General features: G+C 46.8%; 2 protein-coding genes across 4 annotated transcripts in view; one reads left to right on the top strand and one right to left on the bottom strand.

Annotated features, from left to right (window-relative positions):
* The window catches only part of TMEM243 (transmembrane protein 243), a 237,280-nt gene extending 219,189 nt beyond the window's left edge, over window positions 1-18,091 (top strand). The window contains exon 5 of the mRNA XM_086919729.1: window positions 17,403-18,091. Within this exon, the coding sequence (XP_086775855.1) occupies window positions 17,403-17,525 (123 nt within the window). The 3' untranslated portion in view covers window positions 17,526-18,091. The remainder of the gene's footprint in view (window positions 1-17,402) is intronic.
* Window positions 17,910-24,028, bottom strand: part of DMTF1 (cyclin D binding myb like transcription factor 1) — a 482,730-nt gene continuing 476,611 nt past the window's right edge. For all 3 annotated transcript variants that reach the window (XM_086919720.1, XM_086919718.1, XM_086919723.1), the window contains one exon: window positions 17,910-18,891. In XM_086919720.1, coding sequence (XP_086775846.1) covers window positions 18,812-18,891 — 80 coding nt within the window. In that variant the 3' untranslated portion in view covers window positions 17,910-18,811. The remainder of the gene's footprint in view (window positions 18,892-24,028) is intronic.

Genomic DNA, 24,028 nt, shown 5'->3' on the forward strand with positions numbered 1-24,028 from the left:
CTGAAGGGACAGGCGAATCGGGGGATGGACAGACATACTGAGTAGCTCGGGATACCAGTATCTTCGTGCCCAGTCCGGAGCCAAAAGCATGACTTGGGCCTGGTCGCGCCTGATCTTCTTCAGCACTCTGGGCAGAAGTGGTATAGGCAGAAAGGCGTACAACATACCGCAACTCCACTGGCGACGAAAAGCGCCTCCGAGCTAGTGCCGCCTTGGAAATTCCAACGCGCAGAACTGATGACATTGCGCGTTCTCTTCTGTGGCGAATAGATCTAACCAAGGCTCTCCCCACTGCTGAAAGAGGCCTTGCGTCCCAGTCAGAGTTCAGACGCCATTCGTGATCTATCAAGCACCGACGGCTGAGTTCGTCCGCCCTGGCGTTCAGGGAACCTGCCAGGTGTTGAACAACCAGGGTCACGCCGTGATGTTACAGCCACTGCCAGAGGCGCAGAGCCTCCTGGCATAGGGTCCACGACCCCACCCGCCCTATTTGTTGCAGTACCACATGGCGGTGGTGTTGTCCGTGAACACCTGCACTACACCCCCCCCCCCCCGGACAGAGGGGAGAAATGCCTTCAGTGCAAGCCGGATCGCCCGCAGCTCCAGAAGGTTGATGTGGAGCTGGGTCTCCGCCGGAGACCAGAGGCCTCTGATCTCCACCGCTCCCATGTGGCCCCCCCAGCTCTGGAAGTATGCGTACGTCACAACTACGTGCTCCGGTTGGGAGAGGGATCTGCCGCTGACCCAATCTCTGTCCGTGAGCCACCACTGCAACTGTCTTGCAATGCCCTCCGAGATCAAGACATGGTCGGACAAGTTGCCCTGATGCTGGGTCCACTGAAACTTCAGGTCCCACTGCAGAGCCCGCATCCGCCACCTGGTGTGATGCACCAGAAGGATGTAGGAGGCCACCAGCCCCAGAAGCCGCAGCGTCAACCTGACGGATACTCGGGATAACAGCTGAAAGATCGGAATCACAGCCTGAATATCCCGAACCCGCTGTTCGGGAGGATAAACCCGAAACAGCGCCAAGCAGGTGCAGGAGTTCAGCCGTAGTCTGGAGGTGGCTGACGACTGACTGTCTGGGGCGAGCCCGCCTTCAACAACCAGTCGTCGAGGTAGGGGAAGACTGAAACCCCTAACCTGCGCAGATGAGCTGCGACCACCGCCATCACCTTCGTGAACACCCGTGGGGCGCTGGTAAGGCCGAAGGGGAGCACGGTAAACTGAAAGTGCTCGTGGCCTACCTTACACCGCAGGTAGTGCCGGTGGGCCAGCAGGACGGGGATGTGGAAATAAGCGTCCTGAAAGTCCAACGCTACCATCAAGTCTCCCGGGCAGCTAAGACCTGAGCCAGTGTCAGCATCTTGAACTTCTCCTTCCGGAGGAAGCCATTGACGTTCCGCAGGTCTAAGATAGGGCGTAGGCCCCCTTTGCCCTTCTTGGGAACCAGAAAGTAGTGGGAGTTACAACCACACCCTACTTCTGGCCCAGCAACGCGCTCGATGACCCCCTTGGCCAAGAGGGCCGTAACTTCCTCTCGCAGAAGATTCTAGTGATCCCCCAACACGCGGTGGTACTGCAGTGGCATGGCTGGAGGGGTCGCCTCTAAGGGGAGGGAGTAGCCCCTTCGGACGATTTGCAGCACCCACCTGTCCGATGTGATGTTGCGCCAATGGAGGAGGTGATGGCGAACCCTGCCCCCACGCGTCACGTGGGCCTGAAAGCTCGGACTAAGAGGGCTTTGAGGCCGATGCTGCGAGGGTGGATGTGGACTGGCCTTGCCGTTGTCCCTGGGCACCACCATGGCGGTTACCATGTCCGCCACTGCTCTGGATGTTAGTCTGTGGCCCGTGGCTGGCAGGACGTGTGGGGGCGCCCCTTTCTTGGCTACGAAAGGAGCAAAAGGCAGCAGTTTGCTGGCGCGGGGCCGACTGGTCCAAGGACTTGGCCGTAGCCCTGGAGTCCTTAACGCGCTCAAGCCCGGTGGGTATGGAGCAGGCTGCGATGCCTGTGACTCCGGATGAGCCGCGTGGGCGGTGTCGCACGAACCCCCGGCCGCGTCGTGCGAGCGTCAGGGGGAGTCAGAAGAGCGATGTCGCTTCTTCGACTTCTTGTGCCTCTTACCTAAGGAATTGGAGCTCGAGGAGTGGTGTCAACTCTCCGAGCCGTGATGACTCCGGCCCCGCGTCCGGTCCCTTGACCTCCTTTCGGACCGGGACCTCGAACGGCGCGGGGCCGACTGCCGGAGTTAGAGGTGCTTGCAAGACCGCTCCCGCCTAGCCTTCGACATCAAGGCCCGGCAGTCGGGGTACGACTTGTCATTGTGGTCGGCCTCAGGCAATGAAGACACCGGCGATGGGGGTCGGTAACCGACATCAGTCGGTTGCAGTCGACGCAGGGCTTGAAAGTGGTTATGCCTACCGGCACCGTCGGAGTTGTTCGACTTTGAAGAAAGATGAAAAATGATCGAAAAAGTTTAGTTAAAAATTGACTAAGGGTACCACTTTTTCCAGATCGGCGCTTGCTGGCACGGAAAAAATAGGAACTGACGTCACCGCGCGAGGGTGGCGTCTAAGTACTCCAGCGACGTCATCCCGGCGCCAACGACAGCGGACGCGGAGCCGCAGATGACGCCTACCGACGCGCAAGGGTACTGCTATGCAAAAGTTTCCGGATCCAGTCTGACGCCTGGGGATATTCTAAGGTAAGGAATCTACTACTAACCTGTTTCTTCCAGATACAATATCTATCTGCAGATTCTTTCAAGATCCACCAATTCTCCCTGCTCTGGGTACTGATTTATAGGGTCAGGGATGAGCCCTTTCAAGGCCCTAGTTTGGACACACCAGTGTCTGCACTTCATGGCTCTGTGCTTGTTGTGAAAAGTAACTGACAACAGCACCAAGGTGGTGCCTTTATAAGTGATGCAGATGTCGCATCAGGCGCGGACACGATCAATGCCACCTACCAGCGCGCAGGGGTACCACTCACAAAAATTCTGCTGGATTTAGTATGACGTCTTGGGAAATTCAAAGGTAAGGAATCTGCGGCTAGATGTCCTCTAATGGTTTCTTCCGAGGTTTTTAAGTCAACTGATGCATAATGCTAGATAGACAAACATCTTGTAATAAAGCATTTAGGTTATTACATTAACCAGATGTGTCTTTGAGCTTCAAGCTTTTCTTTTTAGAAACATTTTTTTTTTTTTCAACGACAGAGCTTTTTTTAAAAAAACAAGTTCAACAAGCATACCTTGTGTTTCCTGACTTCCAAGTGGAAAAGTCCCTCATTTTATTTTCAAGCCCTGTATTAGAGAAACTACTTCATGGCTCCTACAAAACAATTTATTCACGACTGTTGGAAATTTAAAGGCAGATTTAGTGAGATGACATTGATTGAGCCAGCCTTCACAACAATAATGCAGCAGACAACCAGTCCTTCCAGGCCGCAGTTGCAAAACTGGCAGAATGGAGGCCAGCAGAGTCACCAATTTCCACCCGAATCTACAGTCTGTACTTACATGTTCGAGGCATGTGGGCTGCTGAATTCATATCTGTGCATAGATCGCCGCCTAGTGTTTGGTCCGGATGATCGCACATTGTTGTCCTGGAAGAGACTTCGAAGTATCACGAGATAGGTGGCTCCTCCCCTGGACTACAGTGCGCATGGACATCGACTCCATTCTCAGATTGTTTTTTTCCGCCATTGGGTTCGGATGTATATTGGTTCCCTCTAGTCTGAATCGATAAAAAACTTTAAGGCCAAAAGGTCTTTAGTTTTCTTTGTCGGTAAAGTCTTGCGTTCGGTGCCTAACTCTTCCAGCTCGGATCCGAGCCAGATTCCATACACCCGCGTGCTTTCGGTGCGGAGGGCCCAGTCGACGCCTCAGACCCTATCGACTATTCATCATGGACAGAAGTCCGTTCAAGAGATGTCTCGTCTGCAACTCAAAGTATCCCCACATAGACGTCCACCCGGTGTGCAACAAGTGTCTGTCGCCGGACCATGATGAAGCCAGTTGCATGGCTTGTTCCCGTTTCAGGTCCAAGAAGACGCTTAAGCATCGATGCGCTGCGCGCCAGGAGGCCCAGCACACTGCACCGGCGCCTGTGGACATTTTCGATGCCGGGGATGTCGAAGAGGAAGATGACCGGGAAATCGGTGACAACCTGTCGAATCCCGCGTCAGAGGTCGACTGCAACTACGACGCCGAAATGTTCGAAGCTGAAGAAGTAGTCGACGAGGTAGGGGACGACGACGGGGCCTTTGGGGCCATGGAGGATAGCTCGAGCGATGAGCTACCTCGCACTGACACTGGGGCCATACCGCTTCATAAGGCTCAGGTCGAGGGATCCCCACTAGGCCTTACCCAAGATCTTACAATGGGTTCTACGGCCCCGCCTTCGGGCTCGGCTACGGACATTACTATTGAGCCGCACCCTGCAAAACCGAAACCGAAAGTGAAACCAACAGTCTCGACACAAGCAACAGCACTGGTGCCCCCCCTCGAAACCGAAAGTGCGCATTACCTTGGTGGGATCCAGGGCCTCGGAGCCCTCGGCGCCGAAGAAGCAGAAGGGTGTTGTCGAGACGAAGTCTGCCACGCCGAAGACAAAGGTCAAGGTGGTCGAGCCGAGTAAATCGGCGCCGAAGGCGGTCGAAACAAACAAAGGACTAGGTGATCCGAAGGTTCTCGAGACTCCGAGTCAACAAGACAAGGCCAAGAGCGGCGCACCCCGAGAGTCCACGCCTAGTGGTGTCTCGAAGGATCCCGTTGACTCGGCACGGCCGTCTGCCGCGATCACCAAGCAATTGACGTAGAACGCCTCGGCTGTCGGACCAAGAGATCCTCCACCTTCGAAGCCAGTCGAGAAACCTCACAAAGCGTCGACGCCCATTCACTTCACGTTGCCGCCGAAGGCTTTCACCCCTAGAGTGGTCGCCAGCGTGCCCGAGGTGTCCTCGGTGCCGAAGTAGACGACGGTGGTTCCCACCTTAAAGCATCGGCAATCTTCAGTAGAAGAACAACAAGAACACTTTATTGATGCCGAAATGGTATACAACCGTTACAACGAAACTTTTACAACGCACTACCATTACAACGCGACCATTACCACGCAAACCATTACAACGCATTGCGCTGGGGGGCGCTCTAGGATAGGGAATAAGTTTAATTTACTATCCAACACTTCCCTAGTGTCCACGGGGACTGGAGTTGGAATAGTAAATTAAACTATTCACTATCCAGCACCCCAAAGCGCTATGCGTTGTAATGGTATGCGTGGTAAAAACCGCGTTGTAAAGGTATGCGTGGTAAAAGTATGCGTTGTAACGTCATACATCCGCCGAAACGGGCAGACTTTCCCTCCACAAGCGAAAAATTGCCCCGGAACAACCGATGGAGTCCTACAAGATTCCTTTAAAGAAAAAGAAGGACTCTACTTCGACTCCTGTCCTTGTGGAACCACTTTCTCCACATGCCCATAATGTCTCGCCCACTTACTCTGACGTGGACGCTGGGGAGGGCGATGACGAGGATGAGTACAGCTATCCTGTCTACACAGATCCTGATGATACCAATGAACCCTGGGCTGCTGGTGCTGACCCAGGTGATCCTCATTCTGCCCCAGACACTCAACTTTATTCTGTGAAGACATCACCTACAGAGGATTCAGCAGCGTTCAATGCCCTCATTGAACGGGCGGCTAGAAACCACGACGTCCAGCTCCATGCTGACCCCATTGACGTGGATTTTCTTTTTGATACCTTTTCAGTCACAGAGAGAACTGTCAAGACTCTGCCTATGTTAAAAGGTGTCTTCAAGCATGCTGGGGAGATCTTTAAGGAGCCTACCAGAGCCAGGGTGATAAACCCTAGGATTGAGAAGAAGTATAAACCAGCACCTACTGATCCTACTTACATTAAAGGACAGTTGCCTTTGGACTCTTGTCGTTTCAAATGCCCGGAAGAGGGCTAATTCTCAGACAACAGGTGTTTGAGGCATCAGGGAAAAGGGTGGCAGCACAAGCGGCCAATATCTGGCGCATTTCTAACACGCAAGCGCTTCTAGCGAGATTGACAGGGCACACTATGACACACTGGAGACCCTGTTGCAGCTGAAAAACAAAACAGGTGTGTGGAGGGTCAAGGGGAATGTTTTATGACCTGTCTGCTCACTCCCCTACATCAAGTAACTGAACACACAAAAGAGCAGACCAGGTCTGAGGGGGTGTGTACTAGCAACAGTGACCGTGTGGCACTATAGTGAATGCGTGAAAACATGTTTGTTAAAAACAAAGACCTTTTGTAACAGAAAGCTAAGACAATTCCCATCAGACCACCCATGTGGTGGAGTTTACGTCATGTGGGAATTGCTAGTCTTACCTTCCCAAGTCCGACCATATAGTGCCGGTACGGGAATGGATATCAAGAGTATAGTCATGATGTGCATCCTAAAGTGATGTGGATGAAAAAAGTGCAGTGCTCAAATAATAAAAATGGATAAAATGAACTACCCCGACTTCAAAGGACATTTTAGATAGAAGTTCGGGTGTCAAGATTAAAAACACGCCAAGTAGTAAGACTACCCTATGGCGCTGTGCAGTATGGTCTGTAATGTGGTCGACATGTTTCAGCCTTATAGGCATTTGACCCGGCTTTCTTCAGGACCTATTGATAGAAATTAGCTACTGCAACTTTCTACTGAGTATTTGTGTAAAGAAAATGACAATCACAAGAATGTACTACAGAAGTTGCATTTATGCCAGGAACTTAATATACTTAAGTGTCCACTGGAGGGAGAAGGATATATCTTCTTCCTATCAAGAAATAAGAAGCAAAAAGACAATGTGTCAAAAAACAAACAAATTACACACACACGCACCGACGTACACACACAGAGACCGTGCTGCCACACCTGCAAGAATAGTCTGTATACTGCATTATAAAAAGCATAATAGCTTAATCACACAGAGGCATTTCCTCACAGTGATACTCACCCAGCTTTGTGTGGGTGATGACCTCACCTCACCCGGCAACCGCTCGGGAGTATGAGGCCCCGCTCTACAGTGTAGAAAATAAAAGGTACAGTAAGCACACTACTTTACCGTGCCCAAGCCAATGGCTCTACACTTAAACCCAACAGGCGTATGATAGTGACCCAACTGTCATACCAAACACTGACAACCACAAGGAATCCCCAGTGACACATAGGGATAGCACATCTATCGATATTACTCATATCTCAGGGCACTGTCCTAACACTACTCTGTGTCTCCAGATACATATTTTAAAAGACAATTTTAAGAAAAGACTGTCCTTAATATATATAAATTATGAACACATGGGGGTAGGCTGGAGACCTATTTAAGGCCACAGCGCTTTGGGATTAGTAGGGGATACTAAAATGTGCCCCTGAGTAGCTGCCTGGGCCACTCATGATCATATACATCTTAACTGAAAGGGAATCTCTGAAGCCAGGCTTCCCACCCCAACCCAGATTTAGTAGGGAATAGGGGCCATGTTAGCTCCCTCTGATCTTGCTGACTCAGTGGAAAACGGCTTGTCCAGACTCCCAAGCAGAACCTAACTGCGATATGGTAAAATTACTTCTCTGCTCACCTGTCCGTCGGTGCCTTGGGAATGAAACGAGCGGAAGTGGAGGCGAGTTGTAATACCGCCCTACCTCCTGAAATAGCCCACCTCAATTGAATAATGAGTCCCCCGTGATGTAAAGATTAACCACTAAGCAGAACCGTAGACGAACCCGCGGGAGAAACCGCTAGTCTGAGGCGCATGCGTAGAGATTGACAGCCACAATTCTCTTGCGCATGCGCGTTCATCGTCTTATCGGAAAACCCGGAAATGCATCTCGCCGTATACCACATGTAGGAAAAGAAATACCATAATAAATCCTACCGGTTTCTATGGAGTTTAGATTAAATGGTAAATACGATGGGCAGAATCACCATTAAAAGTACGAGTGCAAACCCTTAAGGAGACATTGCTCCTCTGAACTCGAACCCGGCGGATATCACCAGACCGGGCTCAACAGTTTAAAGCACTGCCACTTGGAAGAAGATTTTTTATGAGGTCAGGAGGTCAAATTGCAAGCACGTATCTCCTCGTGGTGGAGACCGACGATATATGATGCAGTAGGTAATATTCCTCCATTATAAACATGCAGTATTGGGGGATAGTACGGTCATGTGTCATATTGACTCATACAACTTGCATAGAAAGTAACGTCAGATTAAGTCTCAAGGTATGTTTTATACAATGGGACATTCATTAGGGACTAATTCATCGGCTAACTACTTAAAGAAAGGGAAAAGGGTGGAGCCTGGAGCAAATAAAAAGGCATATATACCATCATGGGTCACTGTATGGTAATAAAGTGACAAGACCCCATGTAAAATAATTTCACAGTGATGAAAGTGGTTTTTATCATCCTAGGGTGTCAGTGGAGGCAGACAGAAGGGCAACAAACACAATTGAGTTGGGTGAGCTGAGAGGTGCAAACTGAACTGCGTTTGCATCCTAATCGAATAGACCCGCAACCAAAAGTTGCACTAAATACTGAAAAACAAAACAGGTGTGTGGAGGGTCAAGGGGAATGTTTTGTGACCTGTCTGCTCACTCCCCTACATCAAGTTACTGAACACACAAAAGAGCAGACCAGGTCTGAGGGGGTGTGTACTAGCAACAGTGACCGTGTGGCACTATAGTGAATGCGTGAAAACATGTTTGTTAAAAACAAAGACCTTTTGTAACAGAAAGCTAAGACAATTCCCATCAGACCACCCATGTGGTGGAGTTTACGTCATGTGGGAATTGCTAGTCTTACCTTCCCAAGTCCGACCATATAGTGCCGGTACGGGAATGGATATCCATTCCCGTACCGGCACTATATGGTCGGACTTGGGAAGGTAAGACTAGCAATTCCCACACGACGTAAACTCCACCACATGGGTGGTCTGATGGGAATTGTCTTAGCTTTCTGTTCAGTAACTTGATGTAGGGGAGTGGTGATAAAAACCACTTTCATCACTGTGAAATTATTTTACATGGGGTCTTGTCACTTTATTACCATACAGTGACCCATGATGGTATATATGCCTTTTTATTTGCTCCAGGCTCCACCCTTTTCCCTTTCTTTAAGTAGTTAGCCGATGAATTAGTCCCTAATGAATGTCCCATTGTATAAAACATACCTTGAGACTTAATCTGACGTTACTTTCTATGCAAGTTGTATGAGTCAATATGACACATGACCGTACTATCCCCCAATACTGCATGTTTATAATGGAGGAATATTACCTACTGCATCATATATCGTCGGTCTCCACCACGAGGAGATACGTGCTTGCAATTTGACCTCCTGACCTCATAAAAAATCTTCTTCCAAGTGGCAGTGCTTTAAACTGTTGAGCCCGGTCTGGTGATATCCGCCGGGTTCGAGTTCAGAGGAGCAATGTCTCCTTAAGGGTTTGCACTCGTACTTTTAATGGTGATTCTGCCCATCGTATTTACCATTTAATCTAAACTCCATAGAAACCGGTAGGATTTATTATGGTATTTCTTTTCCTACATGTGGTATACGGCGAGATGCATTTCCGGGTTTTCCGATAAGACGATGAACGCGCATGCGCAAGAGAATTGTGGCTGTCAATCTCTACGCATGCGCCTCAGACTAGCGGTTTCTCCCGCGGGTTCGTCTACGGTTCTGCTTAGTGGTTAATCTTTACATCACGGGGGACTCATTATTCAATTGAGGTGGGCTATTTCAGGAGGTAGGGCGGTATTACAACTCGCCTCCACTTCCGCTCGTTTCATTCCCAAGGCACCGACGGACAGGTGAGCAGAGAAGTAATTTTACCATATCGCAGTTAGGTTCTGCTTGGGAGTCTGGACAAGCCGTTTTCCACTGAGTCAGCAAGATCAGAGGGAGCTAACATGGCCCCTATTCCCTACTAAATCTGGGTTGGGGTGGGAAGCCTGGCTTCAGAGATTCCCTTTCAGTTAAGATGTATATGATCATGAGTGGCCCAGGCAGCTACTCAGGGGCACATTTTAGTATCCCCTACTAATCCCAAAGCGCTGTGGCCTTAAATAGGTCTCCAGCCTACCCCCATGTGTTCATAATTTATATATATTAAGGACAGTCTTTTCTTAAAATTGTCTTTTAAAATATGTATCTGGAGACACAGAGTAGTGTTAGGACAGTGCCCTGAGATATGAGTAATATCGATAGATGTGCTATCCCTATGTGTCACTGGGGATTCCTTGTGGTTGTCAGTGTTTGGTATGACAGTTGGGTCACTATCATACGCCTGTTGGGTTTAAGTGTAGAGCCATTGGCTTGGGCACGGTAAAGTAGTGTGCTTACTGTACCTTTTATTTTCTACACTGTAGAGCGGGGCCTCATACTCCCGAGCGGTTGCCGGGTGAGGTGAGGTCATCACCCACACAAAGCTGGGTGAGTATCACTGTGAGGAAATGCCTCTGTGTGATTAAGCTATTATGCTTTTTATAATGCAGAATACAGACTATTCTTGCAGGTGTGGCAGCACGGTCTCTGTGTGTGTACGTCGGTGCGTGTGTGTGTAATTTGTTTGTTTTTTGACACATTGTTTTTTGCTTCTTATTTCTTGTTAGGAAGAAGATATATCCTTCTCCCTCCAGTGGACACTTAAGTATTTAAGTTCCTGGCATAAATGTAACTTCTGTAGTACATTCTTGTGATTGTCATTTTCTTTACACAAATACTCAGTAGAAAGTTGCAGTAGCTAATTTCTATCAATAGGTCCTGAAGAAAGCCGGGTCAAATGCCCATAAGGCTGAAACATGTCGACCACATTACAGACCATACTGCACAGCGCCATAGGGTAGTCTTACTACTTGGCGTGTTTTTAATCTTGACACCCGGACTTCTATCTAAAATGTCCTTTGAAGTCGGGGTAGTTCATTTTATCCATTTTTATTATTTGAGCACTGCACTTTTTTCATCCACATCACTTTAGGATGCACATCATGACTATACTCTTGATATCCATTCCCGTACCGGCACTATATGGTCGGACTTGGGAAGGTAAGACTAGCAATTCCCACATGACGTAAACTCCACCACATGGGTGGTCAAGAAACCTTTTAGGAAACTCCTCAAAACTTGGATTTTTAATCTTCCCGATGTCTGGTCCAAAGCTTCAATCTAGCCCCCCCCACACCACTCTGTGATCTGGTATCAAGGACTTGTAGCACCATGATGCTCCTTCCGGAGCGAACGCTGCGCTCTATAAATACACCTCCAAATATCCAAATTGTCTTAGCTTTCTGTTACAAAAGGTCTTTGTTTTTAACAAACATGTTTTCACGCATTCACTATAGTGCCACACGGTCACTGTTGCTAGTACACACCCCCTCAGACCCGACCCTGTTGCAGCACCTGCCAGACGAATACAAGGTGGCAGCTGAGATGCTTATTCAAGAGCGGAAGCTAATAACTAATGCTTCAGTCAAATGTGCACTAGACGCGGCTGACACCGCAGCCAGGGCTGTCAACACTAGTGTCATGCTGACACGACATGCCTGGCTCAGAATCTCGGGGTTTAAGCCAGAGATACAGACCACCATTCTTAATCAAACAGTAAATCCAGATCATCTGTTTGGCCCAGAGGTTGACACCACCTTGGAAAAGATGAAGGACACTGAAACTGCTAAATCCATGGGGGCCTTACAGTCCCAGCAATTCAAGGGTGGGTCTTTTCGTCGCTCAAGCACTAGAGGCGTTTCCAGAGGCCAGCTCTCCCAAACCACCCAGTACTACAAAGGCAACAAGCAGTCCACATCCACCAAACAAAGTTGAGGTGAATATCGTGGTAACAGCGCCAAGGGCAGAGGTCGTGGAAACAACAACTCCAGATCCTCTGCCACCAGCAAACAGTGACGCCTTGTCACTGCCCCCACAACACCGGTCGGGGGGAGACTTCAGCAGTTCCTGCCAGTCTGGAGAACCATCACCACAGACAGGTGGGTCACACAGCTCATACAGTACGGCTATTGTCTGGAGTTAACATCCACTCCACCCAACTTGCCTCCAAGACACCGTCCTATGTCCAACGAGCACTTGCACTTATTGCAGCAGGAGGTCATCGTCATGCTGCAAAAAGGGGCAATCGAGCTTGTGCCTTTGGAAGAAAGAGGCACAGGAGTTTACTCACTGTACTTCTTGATACCAAAGAAGGACGGGTCCCTCAGACCCATACTGGACCTCAATCAGTACATTCTATCGGAACACTTTCATATGTTGACCCTGCAGCAAGTACTCCCGTTGCTCAGTCAAGGGGATTTCCTCGCGACTTTAGACCTAAAGGATGCGTATTTTCACATCCCGCTGCACCCGTCACACAGAAAATACCTCCGGTTCACCATCCAAAACCAACATTACCAATTCAAGGTTTTGCCTTTCGGAGTCACCACGGCACCCAGGGTGTTTACAAAGTGCCTGGCGACAGTGGCAGCGCACCTAAGGAGACAGAACATTCACGTCTACCCTTATCTGGACGACTGGCTTATCCAGGCAAAGTCAGCCCAGCAGTGCGCCGCTCACGTGTCCCACACCATTCACCTTCTTCACGATCTGGGATTCTCACTGAATTAACCAAAGTCCCACCTTCAACCCGCCCACATACGGCAGTATCTGGGTGCGACGATAAACACTCTGGCAGCCACAGCACAGCCAAATTCAGTGAGGGTCAACAGCATTCAATCGCTGATACAACGATTCAAACCCCAACACTCGCTTCCAGCGCGAGTGTTCATGCAGTTGATAGGCATGATGGCCTCCTGCATCTCCATAGTCCCGCACGCGAGACTACATATGCGTCCGCTTCAGGAGTGCTTAGCACGTCAGTGGACTCAGGCTCACGGACAGTTGAAAGACCTAGTGTTGGTGAGCGGTCGGGCATACAAATCTCTGCATTGGTGGAATCCACAAAACCTTTGCAAGGGACGACCGTTCCAAGAGCCTGTGCCACAGATCATCCTGACAACGGACGCTTCTCTCCAGGGATGGGGAGCTCATGTACTCCATTACACTGTGCAGGAACTATGGACACAGCAGCAACGGAAGATGCACATCAATGTTCTGGAACTGATGGCAATCTTCATGGCACTAAAGGCCTTCAAAGTACATCTGTGCAACAAGGTCGTGTTGATCCGGACGGACAACATGACGGCTATGTACTACATTCAGAAGCAGGGAGGAACACACTCTCCACAGCTGTCTCATCTGGCTCAGAGCATGTGGAAGTGGGCCATTCAGAGAAACATCTTCCTCATGGCAGAACACCTCCCAATCAGATGGCGGACCTGCTCAGCAGGTACAGCCACCAAATGCACGAGTGGGAGATACATCCATCAGTACTACACCCGTACTTCCAAAGGTGGGGTCATCCAGAGACAGACCTGTTGGCCACAAAGGAGAACGCAAAATGCCAAAGCTTCGCCGCCAGGTTTCCACACCCACAGTCGCAAGGCAATGCGATATGGATGAACTGGTCAGGCAAATTTGCGTACGCTTTTCCCCCAGTACCTCTGATACCGCTGGTGGCACGCAAGCTCAAGCAGCACTCGATGACTCTCATCCTGGTTGCTCCAACGTGGGCTCGCCAACCATGGTACACCACGTTTCTGGAACTGTCCGTGGTAACACATCAGAGCCTACGCCTCACACCCAGCCTTCTGACGCAGAGCCAAGGCGACATTCAGCATCCAGATCCACAACAGCTCAACCTGGCGATCTGGCTCCTGAGGTCTTAGAGTTTGGCTACCTCAACTTACCTCCTGACTGTATGGACATCATCCGGGAGGCAAGGAAGCCCACCACAAGAGCATGCTATGCGGCAAAGTGGAAGCGGTTTGTCATTTATTGTGCAGACCACAACATTAACCCGCTAGATGCATCTATTCAGAACATCATTTGTTATCTTTTACATCTGTACAAATGTAATCTGGCCTATGCTTCCATTCGCATACATTTATCCGCAATGGCTGCTTATGTCCAAAACAGGCAGCACCTCTCTCTCTTCAGGGTGCCTGCCATTAAAGCCTTTCTGGAAGGACTCAAACGAGTCATTCCTCCACGGACTCCACCAGCTCCTGAGTGGAACCTCAATGTGGTCCTCACCCGGCTAATGGGTCCCCCCCCTTTGAACCACTGCATTCCTGCGAGATTCAATTCTTGACATGGAAAGTGGCTTTCCTTATAGCGATTACGTCGCTGCGACGAGTTAGTGAGCTCCAGGCACTAACTATCCAAGAGCAATTTATTCAAATTCATTCTAACAGGGTGGTGCTTCGCACTAACCCTAAATTCCTTCCTAAGGTAGTGTCTCAATTCCATATTAACCAGACTATTGAACTACCTGTGTTCTTCCAAAATCCTGAGTCATTGGCGGAGAGAATGCTCCACACCCTTGACGCCAAAAGGGCCCGGATGTATTACATTGATAGGACCAAGGATTTTAGAAAAACTAAACAACTTTTTGTTGCCTTTGCGCCACAACACAAAGGTAACCCCATTTCCAAAGCTGGTATAGCCAGGTGGATCGTTAAATGTATTCAGATCTGCTATCTGAAAGCCAAGCGTACTCTCACCATTCCACGAGGGCCCACTCCACCAGAAAGTTAGGGGCCTCCATGGCTTTCCTTGGAAATATTCCTTTGGAAGACATATGTAGAGCAGCCACATGGTCTACCACACACACATTTGCAAAACATTATTGTGTTGATGTGCACTCTAAACAGAAGGCAGCTGTAGGGCAGGCTGTTCTAAAAACACTTTCCAAACTGCTGCAGCTGGCACAGGCGGCCGCCGTCAATGGAGGGACTGCTATGAATTCTATACACCGATATGAATTCAGCAGCCCACATGCCTCGAACCGAATATGCTACTTACCAGTATGCATCTGTTCTTGGCATGTAGGGCTGCTGACATTCATATCGCCCGCCCTCCTCCCCGGCGCCTGTAGCAGCTGCAGCATGGTCATCATTCACTTAGTTTCACTCCATCTTGGCCACAATGGCTAAAAATAATCTGAGGATGGAGTCGATGCCCATGCGCACTGTAGTCCAGGGGAGGAGCCACCTATCTCGTGATACTTCGAAGACTCTTCCAGGACAACAATGTGCGATCATCCGGACCCAACACTCGGCAGCGATCTATGCACAGATATGAATGTCAGCAGCCCTACATGCCAAGAACAGATGCATACTGGTAAGTAGCATATTCTGCATGGATACTGAGCAGAGGCAATTGACTGCATTTGATTTGCTGCCTGACGCAACTCCACAAATCCATTTATGTCGGGCACTGGGACAAATTTGTTACCCGGTGCAGCGAGCTGTCCAATGTCCTTTTATTTGCTATTATTTTTAGCACAACAAGGCTTTGCTATATGTACTATACAAGGTTATTTGTCAGCAATTTTTAAGTTTGCCAGACCAACTGTCCTTGTTAAAATCACTTGTTTTGATGATCAGGTGCATTAATGGATTGACACAGGTTTCCTCCCATGCTGTTTGTGATGCTTCAGTGGCATCATAACGTGGTCTTGAAATTTCTCAAATATACTCCCTTTAAGCCGATGCATGCTGCTGCTCACTGTATCTCCTGACCTTAAAGAAAATATTCTCATTATGATTCGGTCAGCTTATCCTAGGTGTGATCAATAGGCCCTTTCAGTACAACCACCCTACTTCACCAGACAACTATGTGAGGACTCGGTTGGCTTCTTACCTAAAGTCGTGACTCCCTTCCAAATTGGGGTACCCCTTCACTCTACCAGAGTTCTTTGCTCCCCCTCAAAAGAGAAGGAGAGACTCCATCAGTTGCACACCCAAAAAAGTGTTACGTTTTTACATTGTACCAAGGACCATCACATGGCCAATCAGATTTTTTGTGGTGTTCTCGGATCAAAGAAAGGGAAGGAGGCGCAGAAAAGGACCTTGTAGAGTTGACTAGTCCTCTGCATTAAGATCCTCGACACAATGGCCAAGAAGCAGCCTGTGGAAATTGCATTCCACTGGGGCTAAGCTGCTGCCACTATGCTGGCATGTGGAGTGCCTATTTTTGACCTCTGTCAGCCTGTGACATGTTCATCAGTGCATACGTTCACAAACTACTACTGCCTTGACAGCCAGATTCAGCAGGAAAGAAGTTTCGCCCACTTAGTCCTGAAAGAAATTTTGGTCCACCAACCCTCCACCTTGGGGGAAATACTGCTTTGGTATCTATTCCAAGGTGAGGAATCTGCAGTTAGAAGTGTCTTATCAGAAGAACAATTTACTTACCTTGGTAAATGCTCTTTCGGGTGGATACTCTCGTCTAACTGCATATTCCTTATTGCCCTCCAACATCCTCATTCTATGGGGTGGCTTCTTCCCAACTTCTAAAAACGTCCATAGTTAGCATGCGGCAAACGGTCAACAACAGTTGTCCATGCTCCCTGTCTGAAGGTACGGAAAGGGTAAAGAGCGGTCACCGGTGCACAGAAGTGATGCTTGTATGCAGTTTTGCTCACTCCAAGGGCAGTGGTGTGGGGGACAAAGCGGAGTTGCACGATACCAAACAGCGGCACGTGGGAACACTGTTGTGAACAAATCTGCAGATCCAATCTGGCATCTGGGAGATATTCTAAAGTGAGGAATCTGCAGAGAGAGTGTAACTGAAGGTAAGTATCTTCGTAATTTCTCTGGAGAGCCAGGTCATTTGTGCTTATGTGATCTATATGCATTGTTGCTGTGTGAAGCTAAGCGGCCCATCTCAAAGCGGCATTATGAATGTGAATACATGATTTGCCTAAAACTGAAAGTCTCTGCTTTCTGTCAGTATTTCATTCACCACACTAGCTTTGTTAGTGGTATTTTGGAGCAGCATCGGGCCGTGGCAGGGTATATGTGGTGTGTGTTAGTTCCTAAGGAAATTCTGTCATAAAAGATGTTTACTGATTCATCCACACCCGAGACTAGTACAGACCGTACCAGAGTAAGTACTAAATAACTTTCAGGTGAGTAATTTATCCGTGCGCTTCCACTATTACTGGCATAATTCCAGGATTAGAATATTTTTAAAGCACTCTGAAATTAAATGTACGTGTGTAAATTTAATTACAGACGACAAGGTATGGTCCTGTAGTTCTTCATTTGAGAGCCGGTTATTGTATTTCCATTCTAGGTCTTAGCCTTGCTGAATGAACATACTAATTGGGGAAAAAAACTAATTTAAGAAAAAGTAACTAACCCGATTATTGGGAAGGAAGTGAATGATTGTAAAACTGTGATCTTTTTTTTACGTGCAGTTTGTAGTCTCTAATTCTAGCCGTTTTTTCTCCCACATGCAGATATTCTGGTATCGACAAGGAGACCTGGAACCTAAATTTAGAAATCTGATTTACTATATTTCATTCTGCATCGTCTTGTTATGCATATGTGCCAATTTGTACTTCCACGATGTGGGAAAATAACTCCACGAATCTCGAGAAATGAAGCTGTATCAAGAGCATTTTGTATTAAAGACTCAAATGACCACAAAGGCTACGGAAATGGTCACAAAAACGAGGTAGAAGACACAAATTAGTTTTTCCAGGTAGAGTGAAAACGTTTTCGTGGACAAACAACGAGCCCCTCTGCTTTTGAAGTTACTGCCATTTGACAAAGTACACTGCACAGTATTGTTTTCCCTAGAGCCAATACTGCACTAAAACGCTATTTGAGTTGCCAATGTTTTATAAAAAAAAAAGCACACAACGTTTTGTCTATAATGGAAAAACCAAAACTGCAATTTTTAGTACATGATTATAGGCATAGCAAAGCTGTATAATACGATCTGAATGTATGGCATCTTAGAGTGCATTTAACACAAATATTCTTTATTTTGTTTAAACTGATTTTACAGTTGTTCCCGTTCACTATACAACAGTTTAAAGTGACAAATTAATTTCACATTAACAAAACTGTTTTATTGAACTGTGAAAGACGAGCTTTGAATATAAAAGTTAAATTACAGAAATAAATAAAATAATTTACACACGTTTTTGCGTTTTTATTTACAATTATGTCCCACTCTTGTAAGCCAGGCTGCAGTCTTTGTGGAACGAAACTATAAAGTTACTGCTCTTAATTTACCCATAGAACTGTGGTCAGAAAGCAGGATGTGTATAGTAATTGCTTATCTAGAAATCACAATATTTTGTTTTTGATTACTTTTTGACTTCCAGGTATCCCACAGTAAAAACATGAAAGTACAAAATGGCTTTTCTGTACACGGACCAAAATGCATTTAGTGCAAGTACGTTTGTTACCAGAGTCAGTCTTCTTGTCCGTTCTTTTTAACACTGATGACTGTAACGAGTGAAAACTAGCATATATTCGTTTATTGCTGCCCATTCTCAAGATGTATAATTTAGAACAGAAAGCGGCATGCAAAAAAGTACCTTTTGGAGAAAACTAAAGTTGACCACCTCTTTATAGAAATAGTGTCAAATTTCTAAGAGGTTATAACCTTCAGAATAACACATTTTTACAAACTTGGGTTTGGAGCACTGAGTTACTTTACAAGGCTTCAGCTGAGGTATATAGATTCAAGTGAGTATAGCCAGAAGAAATACCCAGCGTTGAGAAGAAAGAAATCACTTCTGTGAAATTTACTTCATAAGAAGAAACTCTTTTTGGCTCCAACTACAACTTCACACAGTGAAGTGCTACTTATACAGATGCTCGACTGTTACTTTAGTCCCAAGTTACAAAATCTTTAGCATCTTTTTAGTGATCCTGAGCTGCCAGACAATCCAACGATGTGGGCTCTCTCGTCACTGTGCTCCAATATTGGATCTAGATTTAAAGACATTTTGTTAGAAAATCACAGAGCACAAAATAACGGACTCTTCTTTTTTAAAAACATAACCAAACAGTTTTTTTTTTAAACTTTATTTTCTGGTTTTTGTCTTTCATAGGACCAAAACATATAAGCTAAACAAACAATTCGCTGTTACATTATGCAATAGATAAGGCATTTAAACAACACGTTAATTTATCAATCATGCAATACACCATGCACAGCAGAAGAGAGGCAGGCCAATCAAAGTAGATGTTTACAATTCAGTAATATCTAACTACTTCCCTGGGCTCATGTTCAACTCAACATATTTTGCAACAGCATTCTTAAACCGTGTTCCGGAGACCCCTTGAGATCCGCAACTTCTTAGAGAAATAAATAATATTAATGGATTTATAAATTGTAAATAGAGAGGCAAAATGTAAAACTGAAAATTTTATACGGCAGCATCTCCTGCCATCAAATAAATCTTTTTAAGTTGAGATGTTAGCTCAGCGGAAATATATAGCATATAACTGCTGGGAACCCGTCCGTGTCCGGGGTTTGCTGTGCGCAATGTGCTTAATGGTGGCAGCTATCTCATGTGTTGTAATATCTCCTCCCAGTGCACCTGCTTCTTGCTCTGGCCAGGCACTCCCGCGTTTCCTGCAAGTCTTGTGTGGGGGAGCTAGCGTACAGGACTGGGTAGTAGCCAGCAAATATATCCTTGATCCCTTCCTGTGTGCAACCCTCTTCGTCTTCTATATCCAGAATGGGTGAACCCCTCTTATATGGTTTTGCTAGCCATGCTAATAAAGAACCCAATTTGTCCCGCTCGGCGTGTGTCCTGTCTGTGTAATTCTTATAATCAAAGTATCGCAGCTCTTGTGTCGCTACTTCTTCCTTGGCTGATAGGAGATCAGTTTGGAACTTGGGGCAGCCCAGCCTCTAACTCTCCATGTCTCTTAGGTGGCCTTCAGCCGTTTCTACATCTCTCAGCAGTGTCAGTCTAACTTCTTTGAATTTGACTGTGCAGTAACCATGTGCCACTGTCTTAAAGGCATCCCATTCTATTTGGGGGGAGATGCCGTTCCAGTGTTTCCTGCAAAATATTAGGTCATTTTGGTCCTATTAGTTTTGCGGAAGACCTGGTCCTCCAGCGATTCGGGTTTAAGCCTGCATGTAAGTATTGAAGGCCTATGATTCGCCCATCCCAACTGTAACAGTACCAGATTATGATCTGAGATAGTGCAGGACAGGTATTCAATAGCGACAATCAGACTATGTATGTCAGGAGTGGAAAGGAAAAGATCTAGGCGGACATGGACTTCATTGAGACCAGAGAAAAAGGAATAGTCTCGTCCCTGTGGGTTCTGTAGTCTCCAGGAGACTACTAGGTCCCATTGCTGTTGCCAATGTGTAAATATTTTGGCTGTGCGGACTGTCTGGGAATTCCTTAAGGGAGGGTGAGATCGATCTAAGATTATCAGACACACAGTGAAAGTCACTGTGTGTCTGATAATTGCTGTCATTAGTAATGGAGCCAGTCGTCGTGATAAGTTTGCAGAGAATGCACCCTGATCTACATTTGGAGCGTGTATGTATATATATATATATATATATATATATATATATATATATATATATATATATATATATATAGATATATATCTATATCTACCATTGTTAACTCTTTTCCCTCCAATCGACCCCGCACTACTACATATCTGCCTTTCAGTGTCTACTATGGTGTCTATGTATTGGAATGAAACTCCTGCTCGAATCCATAAAAGGATCCTCTGGCATATGCAGAGTATGTAGTAAAATATGTCTGACCTCTCCATTGTTGCCTGAGCGTTTGGCCCCTCTTGTCGGTGAGGTGTGTTTCCTGCAGAAACACAATGTGTACCCACCTCCTGTGTACGTAAGAATGCCTTGTATCACTTCGCCACTGACTGCATACTCCTAACATTCTACATCAGGTACTTATAAGCTAAGCGACCAGCCACAGAAATTCTCAGTGCAGCAAGAGGCTTCTCGCATCGCTCCGTGTATGGTCTTGTACACCCCCTCAATGTGTTCTGAATAAGTTTGTATATCCTACATGTGGGATTCGCCCAACATCAAAAACATCAAACAGCCCCATCTCACCCTCCCCAGGACAATCAGCGAAGTAGGACCCAACCAAACGCATTAGTCTCCAGTAATGTTTGTTGAAGTGCTTCCACAGTGCTCAGTATCATGACCTGGGGTGGCTTGCGACACCCTTGAGTGACCAGGCCCTCATCTAGCTTGTTTAAGTATGGACAGGAGGCACTGCGTAAGATGGTTGTTCAGGACATATCGCTAGTTATGTAGAAGAGCAGTATATCGGTATGTAAAGACACAGCCTCCCCCCAGCTCTTTAACAGTGTGTCATATGATGTCTGCCATGACCTTGGGCATCTCTATGCTTGAGCTCTCAGATGCATTGGATTTAGGGTCTTATTCAGAGTCTGGGATCCCTGTTCCAGGGTCTCCGGACTCGCTTGTCTTCCACTTATTTGGGCCACGACCTCCATTGCTCTCAGACGTCCTAGCTGAGCCTCAGCATGAGAAGGGGCAGCCAGGCTCTGGTGTCGTCGTTTGCTTCTGGAGCTCTTGCGTGGCCGTTGCCATCTATGTTGGACTTTGGTCCATTTTGGGCCTCCAGCCAGTCCTCGGCTACCTGCCAGGATTGGAAAAACTGCACCCCATTTAGAGTCACTACTCTTAGCTTCGCTGGGAAGAGCATTGCGTATTGGAGGTCCAGTTGCAGCAGTTTCTATTTGACCTTTTGTAGGACACTCATCTCTGGACCTCCCTGGAACAGTAGGTGAAAATGCACACAGTAGCATTGTTCACCTTTATCTCTTTGTCTTGCTCGCCTTCGTCAAAATGCTATCCCGGCCCTTGTAGTAACGGAGTCTCGCCACTATTGGTCGCGGAGGGGCACCAGGCTGGGGAGGTGTGTCCAGGACTCAGTGTGCTCTTTAAAGAGCAAAGAATGCAGACAGGCCTCAAGGGGCTACTTCTGTGTGCAGCCATTGTTCCATATATTGTACTGCATTAGTGCCTTCAATTTTCTTCAGCAGGCCCACTACTCGGACGTTGTTGCGGCATGAGCGACTTTCGGAATCGTCCACTCTGTTCTCCAATGTCCGCACTTCAGTTTCCATGATTTGTAAGCGGTTTTGCATCATACTCCTAGTCGGTGGGAGATCAGCTGCTAAATGCTCATTATTGGTCACTTTGTCTGCCAGTTTCTTATGATCGCCCTTGAGCAAATTAAGGTTAGTGCCAATTGTGTCAATTTTAATTTCCAAAGCTTCTCGGACGCAGATATGGCTTGCAGTGTGGGGTCGCCTGCAGGTCTTGCTGTTGATGTTGCATCTATCTCCACAGTTGGAGTCGAGCTCGACTCCTTTTGGTTTTGCTCTTTCCTCCGGGAGGATATGCCCATTTTCTCTGGGGTTCTATCACTAGCAGGGTGTGTACTTGTTATACAGCACAAGCTCTTCTAGTACGCGCTGCCTCTGCTTCTCACTGGGGGATTGCAGGGTCCTACTCGCTATGGCTCATGGGGGACTGTGATCTCGGACCACCGGTGTCTGTTTTAAGTGGGCCAGGGAGTCTGGGTGCGTAGAGCCATGGCTTACCGACCCATAGGGATGGGCTTTTCTCTTCCTCTAATGTCCAATTCCACAGGCTCTCCATCAGGTCTGTGTGTATGGCACCTATTCTATGCGTCCAGTGCTGGGTATATGCGATTCCCTGTGGGTCGTGGGCCGCCCACAGAGTGGGTGCAGGCTGGTGATGGGTTTTAATTTAAAAAACGTACTAATCACCAAGAAAGCTGGTATACAGTAGATTTAAGAATGATGAAGACTTTCACTTAGATTTCTCGAACGGAAATGGAGGCAAAAATACGACCCAGGTATTAAAGGAGAATGTATAAGGGCTAACAAAGCATACAAAAAGCAACTGAACGGGAGAAAGATAATTATTATTCAGAGAAACATTTACAAGCGCCAAATCTATCTCGGGCATTTTTGAGTAATTATGAAGTTAGTTAGACGTCCCGCGCACAAACCCAGATACTATTCAGGTATCCTTGGCTGCGGTGGCAACTAAAGCCGGAGATGATGGGTGGATTCTTGGCAATAGTCCTTGGTTTGAAGAGTTTACACAGCTATTATATTACTGAAGCAATCTAATCTTTATCACAGATCCATTGCCAGTGAAACTATAAAAAGAATAGTTACAAAAAAGATCCCAGCTGGTTAATAGTGACTGTAAATTCACCCCTAAGGGAAGGTTTTGTTCCAGATATACCTAAAACTGTGGTAGTAATACCACCAGTTAAAAACATTAAAAAAAGACATGGCTGGATCCTGAAGTGTCCTCAACCAACACACCTGTTTCACAATTACTTTTCCGTAGTAAAATCCTGGAAAGAGCAGGTTTTACTGTATGTGTCTGTAAACAACTGCTCAGATAGGTTTTTAGGAAGGCAATAAGACTGAGCCAACAATGGTATTAAGAAAGCAAAAGGATGAGTGGATGGGTATGGTATGCGCTAAGTCATGAAAACGTCCTGCAGTAAACATATCTTCAAATGAAAAGTGCTCAAAGGCTATTGGTTAACGACCACCCAACGTTGCCAACTATATAGACAGCAGTCTACACATGTACAACACTTTAAGATTCAATATCCTGAGCAACAAAGTCCTAAATGAATTAATAAGTCCACAGTTTTTTTCGTAGAAGTCTTCTTTGATCTCGTTTATTCCAAGTTCTGTACAATAATAGTTACTTCGGTCATCAGCAAAACAACTTTAGCCAACACGTGTTTCATCTATGTGGAAGTATCCACTGACTTTCTCAGGGCTAAAAATAAACAGGTAAGCCCAAATTATAACCGACATAACCACACCAACAATTATCAATACAATTATAATCTGTTTGTTACAGAAACAAAGCAGAAGCCAGAAAGTAACATCAATGTAGGATCCATTCAAAGAAAAGCGGAAAGAAAGCAATAAGGCAGGGTAGAGAAGGTCAAACCAGGTACACCGAGAGTGATGCCTCAAAAAACACCTTGTGGGTGACAAGAAAATCAGAAATTATGCTATA

The sequence above is a fragment of the Lissotriton vulgaris genome, chromosome 1_1 (assembly GCF_964263255.1).
Source record: "Lissotriton vulgaris chromosome 1_1, aLisVul1.2, whole genome shotgun sequence".
NCBI lineage: Eukaryota > Metazoa > Chordata > Amphibia > Caudata > Salamandridae > Lissotriton > Lissotriton vulgaris.